The sequence below is a fragment of the Ambystoma mexicanum genome, chromosome 3p, assembly GCF_040938575.1.
Source record: "Ambystoma mexicanum isolate Mex_15411 chromosome 3p, UKY_AmexF1_1, whole genome shotgun sequence".
Taxonomy (NCBI): domain Eukaryota; kingdom Metazoa; phylum Chordata; class Amphibia; order Caudata; family Ambystomatidae; genus Ambystoma; species Ambystoma mexicanum.
The window spans coordinates 635,599,570-635,615,726 of NC_090925.1; the positions used below are offsets into that span (position 1 = coordinate 635,599,570).

General features: G+C 48.2%; 1 protein-coding gene across 1 annotated transcript in view; it reads left to right on the plus strand.

Annotated features, from left to right (window-relative positions):
* The window catches only part of ABLIM3 (actin binding LIM protein family member 3), a 770,500-nt gene that overhangs the window by 614,341 nt on the left and 140,002 nt on the right, over positions 1 to 16,157 (plus strand). The window contains exons 8-10 of the mRNA XM_069651389.1: positions 320 to 378; positions 4,014 to 4,085; positions 12,306 to 12,461. Of these exons, the coding sequence (XP_069507490.1) occupies positions 320 to 378; positions 4,014 to 4,085; positions 12,306 to 12,461 (287 nt within the window). The remainder of the gene's footprint in view (positions 1 to 319; positions 379 to 4,013; positions 4,086 to 12,305; positions 12,462 to 16,157) is intronic.

The window sequence follows — 16,157 nt, forward strand, 5'->3', positions numbered from 1 at the left end:
GGAGGCATCCAGATGGAGACAAGAAAGGATGCAGGGGATTAAGATTACGTTGTAAGGACTGTTCACCCCTGTAACCATCAACTGCATTATTGTATGCCTATGGCCCATACTGATGCACCACCTCCTTTGCTTCACAAAGTAGATTTGCACACAATAATACCCAAAATAAAATAAAATAAAGTGAGGAGGCTGGCTGCAAGCTGAGATTGGAATGGTATCTCCCCTCGGGCTCTGTCTGGCCGGGGGCGTGGGGTCGGGAAGTGGGAGTAGGCTCTTTGTGTGAGTGTGAATTAATGCCCGCTTCTCTCTGTGGTTTCAGGGTCTGAGGTCTGGCACCCCTTCTGCAAGCAGGCTGCCCGCGCAGAGAAGAAACTAAAGGTAAGGGTGATGGGTGCGGGGCTTCACCCAAGCGTTCAATGACCGGGGCTAGAACTGGCAGAAGTGGGAGAGAGTGAAGCATGGACACAGCGCCTGGGCTAGGAGGAGAAGCGGTGGGCAGAAGGGAATCGGAGGGAAAATAAATGAGATGTGGGCAGGCTTCATGAGAAGGTGCAGGGAAGAGAAGCATTTCAGATGAATGAAGCTGATGAGAGAGAGCAAACACCCAAGCCTGGATAGCAGCGAGACCGGCCGAGGAATGAGTGTGAAAATGATCAGCAAAGGTCCAAATGGAACAGAGCTTCCAGAATCATCCACCCAGAAGGGACAGCTTCTTCCAAAATATAAAATGATGAAAGACAGCGGGAGAGTATAGAGAGAAAACGATAGGGGGGCAAGGACTGACTCTTAAGGGGCACCGAAACTTAGAAGAATAATTTAGCACGTTTTGCTAGGCCAAGACAGATAGTTGGAGTGATAGCAAAGATAATAAGAAAAGCAAGAGTCGCATGAGAAAAAAAGAGAAGAGCAAGGAATAAAATGGCCCCTATTATCAAAGGCCACAGATAGACCAAAGGAGAATAAGAAGAGAATGGTGCTTATCATGGCAAAAAGAAGTCAGCAAATGAGTGGCATTTAAGAGGGCAGTTTCAGGCGAATGATCAGGGCGGAAAACAGATTCGAGTCTGGGAAGAAGGGAATTTGAGTCAAGATAGAAAGATAATCGTGAACGGAAAGCACATTCGAGACGTTTTGAAATGAAATATAGAAGAAGAAGACGTTATTTGAAGGGAGGAGGAAGTAAGGGATGGGTTAAGAATTGGCATAAAAAGTAGCACATGGAAATAAGAGGAAAGAAACCAAAACCAGAAGAAAGTGAAGAATTGAAGAGAGGGATCAGGCCTGGAATAAAAAGAGGAAACACTGAGGAGATGAGGGCACATGCCGAATGGTCAGGAAGCAGCTGTAGGGTTAGCACATTCCATCAATAGACAAATAGAAGACTCAGAGAGGAAGATAGCTCAGGGGCAACGTGCTCGCCTTGCACGCAAGACGACACGGGGCAACACAGGTTAGATCCCGGATCCGTGCTTAGAAAACTCTGGGTATTAAGTGAGTTATAAATAACCTATCATATCATCTCATACCAGAGAGAGGAGTAAAGCAAGTAGACAAAAAAGAAGAAGCAGAAGAAGCGGGAGACACAGGGGAAAAGGAGGATTGCAAGTGATCAATTCAAGAAATACAGTCTAGAGCAAAGTCTGAGGCCGAGTTTGAAGAATTCACTTTAGGGTCAAGGAAGAAAGCAGGGAAACAAAAGATGCTCCAGAAGAGTAAATACACGATGAGGATGAGGAGAAGAGCAGCAATGAAAGATTGGCGCCAAAGGTATTTAGCATGAAATAAATCAAGACCATAAAACGAGCTGAGCAAAGACAGAGCAGAACTGGGTCTAATCACTGCTCGGGAAAGTGTTGGGTCTCATTAATGCGGGTGACAAGATGGCGCCTCTTCTCCCCTCTCCTCCCACCTGAGCCACTGCTGTCACAATACTGCGCTGGGCCTGCAGTCCCGTTCCATGCTTTCCGGCTTCTCACACACATTGATGCTATTGCCTGCTCCCAGGGTGGACAGTACTTGACACACCCGCCCCTCCGTGCAACTATCCTACCCCCCTGTGCTGTCCACCGCACAGCCCCAATGCTGCCCCACACTCTTGCGTCTCTCTTTACTCCTGCCAGGCCTTTGCTCCTGTTCCACTCTTTTGCAGTAAATGCTCCCCCACGCCCTACTCCTACTCATCGACATGCCCTCTATATAGGGTGACCAGACGTCCCGGTTTTGCTGGGACTGTCCCGGAATTGGGTGCTCTGTCCCCCTTTCTCAAGATTATTTTTCCATTGGAAACTGCTGTTTACCCGGTTTTTTGTAGTAGGTCTTCATAGCTAGCAGGCACAGCTCGCACAGAAGAAATGCTGCATTTTACGAATTAAGATAGTGGTAGTTGGTGATAAATGAATTATAAAATGTGTCTATTCCACCAGCAACACGTAAACCTCCTTCTCCTCCAACCGCTACTGAAGTGTAGTGCCTAAGCAGTCACTTTCAACATGTAACGCTACTTTTATGTTAGTTGCCCTGTCCCAGTTTTTTGCTTTTTAAATCTGGTCACCCTACCTCTATACACATACCTACTTAGGGTGACCAGATTAACAAACAAAAAAACGGGACAGACCATACACATAGAAGTAGGACTAAAGTAAACACACAAAAAATGGCAGTCCTACTTCTATGTCGCTGGCCTGTTGTAGGGGTGTGGGGGTGCTCACAGGCACACTCCTCTCATTTGAGGAGAGTGGCCGGTGAGGGGAAGGGGGAGAAAATGGGGGCATTCACACCCCCATTCACACGCAGTAGGAGTCGCGCCGGGCCGATTTCGGAATTTGGAAATCGGGTCCTAGCAAAAACCGGGACTGTAGCCACCCACCTTTCCAATCCCGGGACAGGGGTTATAAAATTTAAAAACTTCTGGGACCACGAGACAGGGCGATTTCCGGGGACTGTCCTGGGAAAACCAGGACATCTGGTCACCCTCTACCTACCACTTGTCCTCTCCCCCCACTGGTGTCACTCCACCTGCTTTGCTGGCATTATCTAGGCAGTCTTTCTGCTTGCCACTGTAGGACAAGCAGCATAGCGGCCTGAAGCTGTCAAAGAATGAGATTTCGGCCTATGGCGTTCCAAGAGAGTTGTGTGTAGACAAACTAGTAAGAAAATTAGACAGTGTGCTTTGGAAGAAAAAGACAAAAGGTGATATTAAAAAGGGGAGAAAAAAGGAAGAGAGGAAGGAGAAGGAAGAGGGGTGACAGAGAAGAGTTGTACCACCACTGATACCCGGTAGGGGGGATGGGCGGGACAGAGTAGTTAGTGAGGTAGTGGCAGGAGCAGGCCTGAAGGTATAGGAAGAAGAAATGGAAGTCCCTGCAAGACAGAAAACCTCTAAATTGAGATGAAGAAAAACATCAGCGGTGGCAGAAGCGTGTGTGCACAAGGAGTGTGCCACCCTAGGGGAGATAGAAACAGTGGGAGAGAGGGAGGCAGTGAGTGGCAGGTGGACACCGGGTTGGGATGAAATCCGAGGGCAAAGAAGAAGATTAGGAGCAGAGCGAGTCATGATGTAAGGGAGAAACAAACGAAAGGATAACACTACACGAAACAGTCAAAGAAAAGCTGTAAGGAAATCACTACTAATAATTCGAAAAAGGAGTGTAACGAAACATGTAAAAATCTGATTTTGAAATGAAAACTGGAAAAGTTGCACCATTGCAATTTAAGTGTGTTATTTCCAGTTTCATGGGGACTGTAGACTTTGTGGCAGGTGCAATCAGTTCTAATCATGCACCTGGCGACAAATTCAAAGATGGCCCCTAAGGTCGAGCTGTCCAAGCAAAGGCCACATTTCTCCCACGTCATCTGGATGCGTATTCAGCACTGGGCATGGGTTTCCTTCCAATCGCTTGTATCATAATTTCCCTGTCATGTGATGCGGCTCGTGGGGCGGGGGATGGGAAGAACTGCCCTCCCAAGTCTGTTTCTTTCTTTTCTGATTGGTCTTTCTTTTTGTCTCCACGCAGCACAGGAGAGCGTCAGAAACATCCATCTCACCTCCAGGGTCCAGCATCGGCTCCCCGAACAGGGTCATCTGTGTGAGTAAACCGGCTTGAAAGCTGATAGGGCGATGCTTGTGTCTGTGATCTGCATAGAGGCGCATGTATCTAGGACACGCTTAGGGTAATGCACATGTCAGTGGATCTGCATAGAGGTGCATGCAGTGCTTTAAGTGGGCCGGGGCCCGGGCAGTCTCGCAGTCTCCAAAAGGTGGGGCTGAGCAAGGGCCCTGCCGGGGAGCCCCAGTCCCACCATGCCATGGCGGGGCACATTATCCCGACACGGCCATAGCTGTGACGGGAGTTGCACACGCCATTTTAAAGTCAGGCAAGCTGTGACTGACAGAAGTGCCATCCAGCCACAGCATCGCTGAAACTGGAAGTTGCAGTTTCAGCAACGCTGTGGCTGGCTGGCACTTCTGTCAGTCACTGAAAATTCCTCCTGTGACCCCTCGCGCGAGGGGTCACGAAGGAAATTATGGCCCCTTTCTTTCCCCACCCTCTCCCCAGATCACTGACCCTCGGCGAACCTAGGTTCTCCGTGATCTAATATCACAGAACCCCCAGATTCGCTGAGGGTCAAAGATGCCTCAGGCTCGGTGATCTAATCTGCACTGCAGAGCATAGATCATTGACCAGAGGCGTCTTTGTCCGTTGGCAAAGCTTTATAAAAGATGGCTTGAATTGTGTACGTTTCAAGCCATCTTTTATAAACAGAACTATGTTACGGATTTCCATGTTTATAAAAGATGGCATGAAAAGTACACAACCCATAGTAAGGTAAAAATGCAAATATATAAATGCGTACATACATTTAAATATTGGTTTGTGTACCGTACTATGGTTTGTGCACTTTTCAGGCCACGCCCATCATGGGACCCATGCCCCCAAATGAGGCCCCCCTCAATTTCTTACCCCACTTAAAGCACTGGGTTCATGTACCTAGGACACACATAGAGTAATGCACGTGTCTGTGGATTGGCATAGAGGTGCAAGTATCTAGAACACGCATAGGGTAATGCAAATGTCTGTGGATCTGCATAGAGGGGCAAGTATCTAGGACACACATAGGGCAATGCACATGTCTATGGATCTGCATAGAGGTGCATGCCTATGTGGCAAACAAGGAAAGATGCATGCGTCTGGGGATCGGCAGAGAGGTGCATGCATCTGTGTGAGCAGGTGAGGTGTGCATGAAGATCGAGCAGCGGCCTGTCCATCCTGTATAATGTGCACACAGGAGGTGTCTCCGTTAGTTTTTGCTAACGCTCTTCACGATGCAGCTGTGCTATTCAGAATATGACCAGGGAGGTGGGAGTGCAATTATAGAGGTGCAGGTGCTTATCAGAATGTAAGCCTACAGCTACAGCAGGTACAGCTCAGGATGAAAGCACAGAGGTGCAGACGATGCTTTGTTGCGCGCATAATGGCACTGTGAGGATTTAAGTGAGTGGTGCAAGTACTTCACAGGATGCAGTCATAGAGGTGCTGCTCAGGGAGCAATCAAAGAGGTACGCGTGCTTCCCAGGATATAAGCTGAAAAGTGCAAGTTCTGTTCGGAATGAAGGAATGGATGTGCAGGTGTTGTTCGGGGTGTAAGGAGAGGGATGCAGCTGCTGCCCGGGATGCAAGAAGAGATGTGCGGTCGCTGTGCTGCTCAGGGTGTAGTCATACAAGGGGAGGAGACGCTGCCCTGAATGAAAAAAGAGAGGAGAAAGTGCTGTTCCCAAAAAAAAAGCATGAAGTTACCGGTGCTGCTCAGCTTGTACACATAGAGGTGTTGCTGCTCTTCAGGATGCAAACAGAGAGATGCAGGTGCTGCCCAGGATGCAGGCACAGAGGGTGTAAGCAAACAGGATCAGTTGCTGATCAGGATGCAAGCAGAGAAGGTGTAAGCAGATAGGCTCAGTTGCTGATCAGGGTGCATGCACAGAGGGTGTAAGCAAACAGGATCAGTTGCTGATCAGGATGCAAGCAGAGAAGGTGTAAGCAGATAGGCTCAGTTGCTGATCAGGATGCAAGCACAGAGGGTGTAATCAGATAAGATCAGTTGCTGATCAGGATGCAAGCACAGAGGGCGTAAGCAGATAGGATCAATTGCTGATCAGGGTGCATGCACAGAGGGTGTAAACAGATAGAATCAGTTGCTGATCGAAATGCAAGCACAGAAGGTGTATGTAGATAGGATCAGTTGCTGGTCGAGGTACACGCACAGAGGGTGTAAGCAGATAGGATCTGTTGCTGATCGGGATGCAAGCACAGAGGGTTTTGAGCCGATATGATCAGGATGCAATTACAGAGGGTGTAAGCAGATAGGATCTGTTGCTGATTGGGATGCAAGCACAGAGGGTTTTGAGCCGATATGATCAGGATGCAACTACAGAGGGTGTAAGCAGATAGGATCAGTTGCTGATCGAGGTGCAAGCACAGAGGCTGTAAGCAGATAAGATCAGGTGTTGATCGGGATGCAATCACAAAGGGTGTAAGCAGATAGGATCAGTTGCTGATCAGGATGCAAGCACAGAGGGTGCAAGCAGATAGCGTCAGTTGCTGATCAGGATGCAAACACAGAAAGTGCAAGCAGATAGGATCAGTTGCTGATTAGGGTGCATGCACAGAAGGTGTAAGCTGATAGGATCAGTTGTTGATCGGGATGCAAGCATAGAGGGTGTAAGCAGATAGGATCAGTTGCTGATCAGGATGCATGCACAGAGGGTATAAACAGATAGGATCAGTTGCTGATCGAGATGCATGCACAGAAGGTGTAAGCAGATAGGATATTTTGCTGACCGGGATGCAAGCACAGAGGGTGTAAGCAGATAGGATCAGTTGCTGATCGAGATGCATGCACAGACAGTCTAAGCAGACAGGATCAGTTGCTGATCGGGATGGAAGCACAGACAGTCTAAGCAGACAGGATCAGTTGCTGATCGGGATGGAAGCACAGAAGGTGTAAGCAGATAGGATCAGTTGCTGATCAGGATGTTAGCACAGAGGGTGTAATCAAATAAAATCAGTTGTTGATCGGGATGCAATCACAAAGGGTGTAAGCAGATAGGATTAGTTGCTGATCAGGATGCAAGCACAGAGGGTGTAAGCAGATAGGATCAGTTGCTGATCAGGATGCAAGCACAGAAGGTGCAAGAAGATAGGATCAGTTGCTGATCAGGGTGCATGCACAGAGGGTATAAACAGATAGGTTCAGTTGCTGATCGAGATGCATGCACAGAAGGTGTAAGCAGATAGGATCTGTTGCTGACCGGGATGCAAACACAGAGGGTGTACACAGATAGGATCAGTTGCTGATCAGGATGCAAGCCCAGAAGGTGCAAGCAGATAGGATCCATTGCTGATCAGGGTGCATGCACAGAGGGTGTAAACAGATAGGATCTGTTATTGATCGAGATGCATGCACAGAAGGTGTAAGCAGATAGGATCTGTTGCTGACCGGGATGCAAGCACAGAGGGTGTAAGCAGATAGGATCAGTTGCTGATCAGGATGCAAGCCCAAAAGGTGCAAGCAGATAGGATCAGTTGCTGATCAGGGTGCATGCACAGAAGGTGTAAACAGATAGGATCTGTTGCTGACCGGGATGCAAGCACAGATGGTGTAAGCAGATAGGATCAGTTGCTGATTGGGATGAAGCACAGAAGGTGTAAGAAGACAGGATAATCTGCAGATCAGGGTGCAAGCACAGAAGGTGCAAGCAGATAGGATCAGTTGCTGATCAGGATGCAAGCACAGAGGAAAATGTGCTACTAAAGATGCAAGCTTAGAAGTAAAGGTGTAAGGTGCTCCTCAAGATGTAAGCAGATAGGGCCAGGTGCAGCTCATGATGCAATCATAGAGGTGCCTGTGCTACTCGGAATGTAAGTACAGATGTGCACCTGATGTCCACAATACAAGCGTTGAGGTGCAGATGCTGAGCAGAATGTAAGCAGCAAGGTGTCAGGGCTGCTCGGGATGGAAGCATAGAGGTGCACATCTTGTGCAGGATGCAAGCATAGCAGTCACGTGCTGCTCGTGGTGCAAGCAGCAATGTGCACATGATTGCCAGGATAAAAAAACTAACGGTGTACTTGCTTAGAGACGTCAGAGATGTGAGGAGAGTGTGGAGTCGAAGATGACCCCGAGGTTTTTAGCCTTGCATGTGGGAGCAGGAAGAGAGCCAAAAGAGGCCGGCCAGAGAGCTACAGGAAAGGAGGGAGTGGGTGAATGAAGAAGATCAAGGCAGTGGGGTGCATGAGTGTGGACAGCCAGTAAGGAAGAAGATCAAGGCGGGGGCATGAGTGTGGAGAGCAAACCATGAAGAAGATCAAGGCAGTGGGTGCAATGCGTGTGGAGAGCAAGTAATGAAGAAGATCAAGGCAGTGGGGGGCATGAGTGTGGGGAGCAAACAATGAAGAAGATCAAGGCAGTGGGTGCAATGCGTGTGGAGAGCAAGTAATGAAGAAGATCAAGGCAGTGGGTACAATGCGTGTGGAGAGCAAGTAATGAAGAGGATCAAGGCAGTGGGGGGCATGAGTGTGGGGAGCAAACAATGAAGAAGATCAAGGCAGTGGGTGCAATGCGTGTGGAGAGAAAGCAATGAAGAAGATCAAGGCAGTGGGTGCAATGCGTGTGGAGAGCAAGTAATGAAAAAGATCAAGGCAGTGGGGGGCATGAGTGTGGGGAGCAAACAATGAAGAAGATCAAGGCAGTGGGTGCAATGCGTGTGGAGAGCAACTAATGAAGAGGATCAAGGCAGTGGAGGGCATGAGTGTGGACAGCCAGTAAGGAAGAAGATCAAGGCGAGGGCATGAGTTTGGAGAGCAAACCATGAAGAAGATCAAGGCAGTGGGTGCAATGCGTGTGGAGAGCAAACAATGAAGAAGATCAAGGCAGTGGGTGCAATGCAGGTGGAGAGCAAGTAATGAAGAAGATCAAGGCAGTGGGGGGCATGAGTGTGGGGAGCAAACAATGAAGAAGATCAAGGCAGTGGGTGCAATGCGTGTGGAGAGCAAGTAATGAAGAGGATCAAGGCAGTGGAGGGCATGAGTGTGGAGAGCAAGTAATGAAGAAGATCAAGGCAGAAGGGCCATATGTGTGGAGAGAAAGCAATGAAGAAAAGCATTGCAGTTTTTAGCAGATAGAGATATGGAGAGTGATAGAGCACCATGCTCCTGCAGGGAGAGTGGCAACTGAGCCCAGGGTAGAGTCAATGTAGGAGTGAGGGATATGGTAACAAGAGAACATTAGAGGGTCAAGGGCGTAACAAAGTGGGGCACAAAAACTGAGATGGCTGAGGGAGAGCAGGTGCACACCAGGGGATAGGAGAGCAATCATGAAACAGCAGTGCCAGAGATAACAAGAGCTAGGATACGGGAGCAAAGCGTAGAGAGATCCACGATGTCAAACAGCAAGATTAGAAAGAGAAGAAAGCTCAGAATTTGCAGCAGAAGGGAGCAGCTTGGTGACATGCAGAAGAGTGGCTCCAGTGTACTGGAGAGCTTGCAAAACAGACCAGTGAGGTGGAATCAGGAGATTAGAGTCAAGGTAGTCAAGAGTAGACAGCTCCCTCCGGTAATTAAGAGAGAGGAGATAGAAGGGGATGGGGGAACGCCAAGGGGGTAGAGAAGGCCAAAGCAGGGATTGTTCATCATTGGAATCACTGTAGCATGTTTTAAAGGCTGATGGAAAGGTGGCCGCCATGGCTGCATGAACAATGGCACTGAGGTGAGGGAGTGATGGTGAGGGAAGCAGCTGTGAAAAGATGGAAAGGAGGATGGGGGTAGAAGGAGGGGGAGATTGAGATAATGAAAGTGTGCCAGAAGAGGAGAAAGAAGAGCCAAGCTTATCAGAGATGAACTATAAAGTGCAAAGTAATATTCTAGGCTTGACCCAGAGCTTCTAGGGAAAGAAGGCAATAATGTGGGGTGTAGAGAAGCAGGCATGTGGGGAAGTTCGGCAACGAGGATCTGAAAGGGGTGCACAGTGTGCATGGCAAAAAGGGCGAATGCTGCTGAGTGCAGGACCTGCTCATGATTTCCCCGAAGCACAATACGAAAGGATGGTTTCGGCCAAAGTGACCAAATCCAAACGATATAACCAACCAAAAGTCAGAAAGAAGGTACCACCAAATGTTCGACCTTTTGTTGGGTAGGTCTTCTGAATTCGGTTTAGGGCTCCAGGGGCTGCGGGGGTGTACCTCTTACCCCAACTTACTATACAGTATAGTGAGAGGGAGTTGCGGGGACATCCCTGCAGCTGCCTGACAAAAAAAAAAGAAAAGGACCCTGCGGCACCGGTTACCAATCACGGAAGTGAAAGGGAACAGGCGTTGCAGGGAAACGGCAAGACGGAAGGCAAGAAAAGCAAGATAAGTAAGGGGGTGACGGGTGTTGGGGGTGTAGGTAGGGTGTGGGTGGGGGTTGTGCGGAGAGGGTTTGGGCACTTCGGGAACGTTCAGGGGAGAAAAAACTGAAGATTATTTCGAACAAATAATCTTCGGTCATTTCTCCCTCGAACATTTCTGCCTCAGGAAAATCACCCCAGATCAAAAGGATAAGTGCCGGCCATGTCAGAAGTGAGGATGGTCTAAGGGGTGAGCAATAAGAGAGCACATAGTAGGAGGGGATAGTAGAAGAGAGAGAGTGCTGCTTGGGAAGAACGCAGAGAGGGGCCCGTGCTGCTCAGGATGCGAGGTCATGTGCTGCTCAGCATGTTATAAGAGAGCGCATGCTCTGCTGAGGATGGTAGAAGAGAGGGAGCCAGAGGGGTTGCTAGGAGGTGGCTAGGCAGGGCTATAGCCCCAGGTCTTTTGGTTGTAGCCCTGGATAGAAGCCCAGGGGCTACAACCAAAAGGCTAGCTAGCCCAGGCTTCCGACATTTCCGACATTGGCGTAACCCCAGAACTTTCCACACCTAGCAACACCCCTGGAGGGAGCGCTGCTCAGGAAGAATGCAGGGAGTGGCACGCGCAGCTCTGGGTACGAGGTCATGTGCTGCTCAGGACTAAATACCTGCATAGCTCAGTGTGTAAAGATCTAAACAAAGGGGGTAGTCCCCAAATGAACCATTTAGAAATCTAATATTGTAAACCACACAGTCAATGAAAAGGGGTGGCTATAGTGGGCTGGTTGATGCATGCTCTATATGTCAAATGCATAGTGTCATTGGTTGCCTAACAGAACATATAGGTTTTGTGTATGCTGCCAAACTCATTTCTTTTGCTTTTTCCTGAGAACAAATGTAACATATACTGTTTATTGTTTCATGTAATTTTAATTTTTAACTGTATTTGGTGATAATGAAATATCGCAAATCCTATGTAGGACCTATTGGTCTTCAAATATAAAAGTTATAAATAGAAGATGTATTAGACTAATAGCCACCCTTTTTAATTGACTGTGTGGTTTACAATATTAGATTTCTAAATGGTGCATTTGGGGACTAGCCCTTTGTTTAGATCTTTTTTACTCATTTGTCCCCTAATGCCTTTGAGTTTACCCTCTGGATACAGTTAGCTCAGTGCGTAATCAGGCACCCGGACCCTGCTGCTGGCACCGGTAGAGAGATGAAGATGTTGCTCATGTGTAAGAGAGGTGCTGCTTACAATGTAAGAAAACAGGACCACTGCTGCTCAGGAGATAGGGAATATGCGGCTCCTTTTTCCACGATGCCTGGTCTCATGCTACTGCCTGAAATCTTAACTAAAACACTTCTTTACCAGCTCAACTGTTTCCTTCCTTCCTTCCTTCCTTCCTTCCTTCCTTCCTTCCTTCCTTCCTTCCTTCCTTCCTTCCTTCCTTCCTTCCTTCCTTCCTTCCTTCCTTCCTTCCTTCCTTCCTTCCTTCCTTCCTTCCTTCCTTCCTTCCTTCCTTCCTTCCTTCCTTCCTTCCTTCCTTCCTTCCTTCCTTCCTTCCTTCCTTCCTTTCTTCCTTCCTTCCTTCCTCCCTTCTCTCCTTCCTTCACCATTCCTCCCTGTATGCTTTATTCCCTTCTACTCTAACTCCCGTCATCCCTTACACCCATCATCCAACCTCCCTCCTTCTCTCCCTCCACTAATGCATTGATCTGTCCTCATATCCACCATTCTTCCCATCCCCCATCTGTACACGCTTACTTCCTCCCACCCATCATTGCTTCCCTTCTCCAACCCATCCTTCCTTCCTCGAACCCATCCTTCTATCCTTCAATTACTCCGTTTCTTCCAACCCTTCTTGCTTCCCTCCTACTCCCACCCCACCACCCCTCTCTCTCTCTCCCTCTCTCTCCAGGCTAAGGTTGATAATGAGATTCTTAATTACAAAGACCTGGCAGCCCTCCCCAAGGTTAAAGCAATCTATGAAGTGCAGCGGCCGGACCTTATTTCTTACGAGTCCTACAGCAGGTACACCTCGGACGAGATGCTGGACAGATACGGCTACGGGGAGGTAGGAGGCCCTTTCAGACATTGGGATGGAGCCCGGGCTCTCTTATTGTGCTTGTGCATGCGAGACCTGCAAGGCATAATCCACGCATGGGTAGCATGAGAGGCATCTGCTGCGCGTGTGTGCATGCATGTGTGTGTGTGTGACAACCCCTCTGTGGCTGGGTAGCCACCTCTGGAAGAGTCACTGTTGCTTTGATAGACATGCAGCGTGCACAGTGCCTGTAGTGTGTGGAACAGGCACCATGCACAGTGCCAGGAGTACACAGAACATCTTGTCTACCAACAACTGCAACCGTAACATGTCTATCCGGTAAGAAAGCACCCTGATGCCTTTGGGCTTGGCGCGCTATATAAGCTACAAATAAATAAATAAATAAAACTGCTGCGATGCACCCCTTGCACAGCCAGCCCTCTGTAAGCAACGTGCTCAGGAAGAACTTGAAGCTTAGTCACATCCAAAGCACAGCACCCTGTGTTGCTCCAAATTCCAAGAAATCAGACCCGCTTCCCCAAATCACAAACATTTCAAAGAGAGATCATACCAGCTGAAGGTCACTCAAGGACACAGTTCTTAAAATGACAATATAAGTACAAAGAAATCCATAAAAATATTGAGCACTGCCATTAGGCCTGAAGGTTCCTACCATTAAAGTTATGATTCATTTATTAAAAAATGTATGAATACAATCCTTTCTATCGCCAACGTGAGAGTAGAATATGGCATTTGTGCTTAACTGCAACAGTGCCAACCAGTATGCAACACTTAAGACTGATGGCTGGAGGAGTTTGAATGAATGTTAACCACTGGCACTGATCAGGGCAACCCTTCAAACCATTGCTTCTCAGATTGCCATTGCAATTCAGAACTAGAAATACCATATGCAAATCCGGCTTGGTCCCACCAAAAAGGGACCATCCAGCCGGCACTGCAAGTCCCTAAAACCACAATCAAAGCCAGGATGGGTCTGGCTTCATTCTGTATCATCAATGAGGTGTCTAAACCTTCCATACATCTCTTATATGGGTTATAATTTGCCTCCCTATGTGGGAGAAGGTATGTCCAGGCATAGGTCCCTTGTTTGCAGTTCTATACTGACCCAAGCTGCACTTCCCTGATGAGGTCTGACAAGGCTGAAACATGTCTGAGGTTGCTTGTGATTCTGGCAAAGAGGATGTGGTCTGGCAGTTTGTACAGGACTGCTTCCATTGGTGGCAGGTCCAAACTGTTTTGCATACGGTTGGTATCCTTATATAACGCCACAGACCAGTTGGAAAACAATGGTGTGGCAGGTTGCCATTACACCGTTAGTGGTTCAAATTAATTCTAGACCCTGCCCCTATCACTTTTTTGGGTTATAGTTTGTCTCCCTATGTGAGGGTGGGTATGCCCAGAAGTGGGGCCTTTGCTCACTGTGTTATAGGGAAGCAAGCTGTCCCTCACTGAAGAGGCCCAACAAGGCTGAAACACATCTTGGGTTACTTGCGTTTCCATGCAAAGGGGAGGTGTCCTGTCATTTCGGGCTGGACTGATCTCAAGGCACAATCAGACTGACTTGCAGATGTCTGGTCCTCTTCTGCAATAGCTCAGGGAGACACAAATAAAATGGTGTGGTGTTGAAGGTGTTTCCAGTGCACTGCCAGTGGCTTTTTCTGTGGGCTGTAAAGATCTTCAGTCATGTATGACCCAGAAATCTTTGCAGAACAGTCTGGTTGAGCCCAAAAGTCTAGTCAAAGCGAAATGCCAGGCAGTTGTATTCTGGCCAAGAATGCCAACATGCTTGTTGAATAAGAGAACACTTGAAGAAGAGTACCACAAGCCCTTGCTTCTGCCTTCTTGGGCCTCACTGTGGTGGTGCAGCAGTGATGCAGCTGCCTTTCCTAGAGAGCAAGGAATGCATGCCCTCATTCCTCCACTCACTTAGGGTGAATCCCAAGAGAAACATCCTTCTTCTCAGGAGGATCTCCATCATGCATTAGCTCCAGAGTGTAATCATTTGCATATGCGCCTGATCCTGATCATGAAGGCAGTCCAAGTCTAAATGACTGGAAAATCTCATCTCAGAAATGTACAGGAAGCAACCCCAGACATATATTCAGTGCACCCCAAGGCACCCCTTTCCGTACCTCTATTTAAATGTCAATACTCAATAGGATTCCCTTCTCTCGCAACAACAAGATTGCATGTGCAATATGCCAGCCTGGCACTGATGGCATCATTACTGTGGAGCACTCAGTTTGCTTCTCGCGCTTGGCACCTTAATCGGATTTAAACCTGGGTTGAGAGAGGGTCCTGAAGCTCTATGGAAGGAAGAGAAAGGAAGGCATTGCTGTGCCAACCTCCAAGCGGAGACCTTAGGAATCCTTTTATTCTTCTCTCTCTAATGTCCCAGGTGGCACGGAAGCACCCAGTGCACGGATTTGAGGTAAGGCCGAAAGACAGTACATTGCTCAAACACCTTGTGAACCCCAGAATTTGAGCAGTCATTCATAAGAGTCACAGATTGAGGGATATCCTCGACCGCATTCTAGTGGAACAATGAGCGATAGTGATAGGCCTTTGCTGTCTCAACCGAAGATCCCTATAACAGCATACGGGCAGGGTTCCTGGTGCGATTATGGGGAAAACGCCAGCGGTAGGGTTGGCCATAGACATCTGAAAATGTGCCCAAGTGTCCTCGGCTAGAAGGGGAGCAGTATTGGCTCCATGTGGGGAGCAGGATTCCAAGTGAAATTGATCTAAGTGGATTTGCCGCTCTGTAGTGCAGAACCAGTGTCCTGCATTCCACCCCCACACCCCAAGACAAGTAGGCCGTGCAAGGGAGTTCCATTGAGAATTCCCCAAGTCTCGCCTGCCTCTGAAGTGAGTAACCAATTATCCTATCAGGGCTCTACTTCCTGGACCAGCTTCCAGAAGATAACACGTTTCTCTTTAATGAACGATCGCTCCACTTCAGAAGAAGTTGTCTCAAGTGGATTTTGGCTTTTTAGCACAGTGAGACAGGGTGGCGTAGGGGTTGGCTGCTACATGTCCAATTCTCTGATAGACAACAACCGGCCCAAAACCACTCGGGTGATTTCCAGCAGAGTCCAAATTAGTACTGGTTCATTCAAAACATAACGAAACAAACTAGAGACACCAATATGTGTATGTGACACCTAGTGGAAAGAAGTTTTGTACATAAACAAAACAATTTAAAAAGTATGACTAAGCCTGTTCTTGCAGGTGCAAGAGCCCACGTGGCATGTGTCACTTCCTGTGCAGCACCCACCCGAACCCTACCAGCCTTCCCATAGGCGAGTCTGGGAGGCACTTTTCTCTGCCCCATTCCTGCCAGTCCTTCAGAGGCCCTGGCCTGTTGTGGCATCTGCTCAGTGCTGGCGTTGGGCCGGATTATGCCAGATTCGGGAACCGGCAAATATTGGCTCCACGGATCTGGGGAAATCTATTTGCACCCTTCATTGATATGAGTGCTGTTGGACAGTTTTAAATAGTCCGCTGCCAAAGCCAGGATACCAGCCAAGAACGTTGGCATCAGGGGAGAGACACTTACCCTGAAGGCCATTTGAACATCTGATCATGATCTTTGTCAAATCACTCATTAAGGTTGTACTCAGCAGGATATTAGGACTATTTAAGCGCATCTTTTTAGGTTTAAAAGGTGTGCACCTTTTATACTTTGCTTGCAACTTTATTATT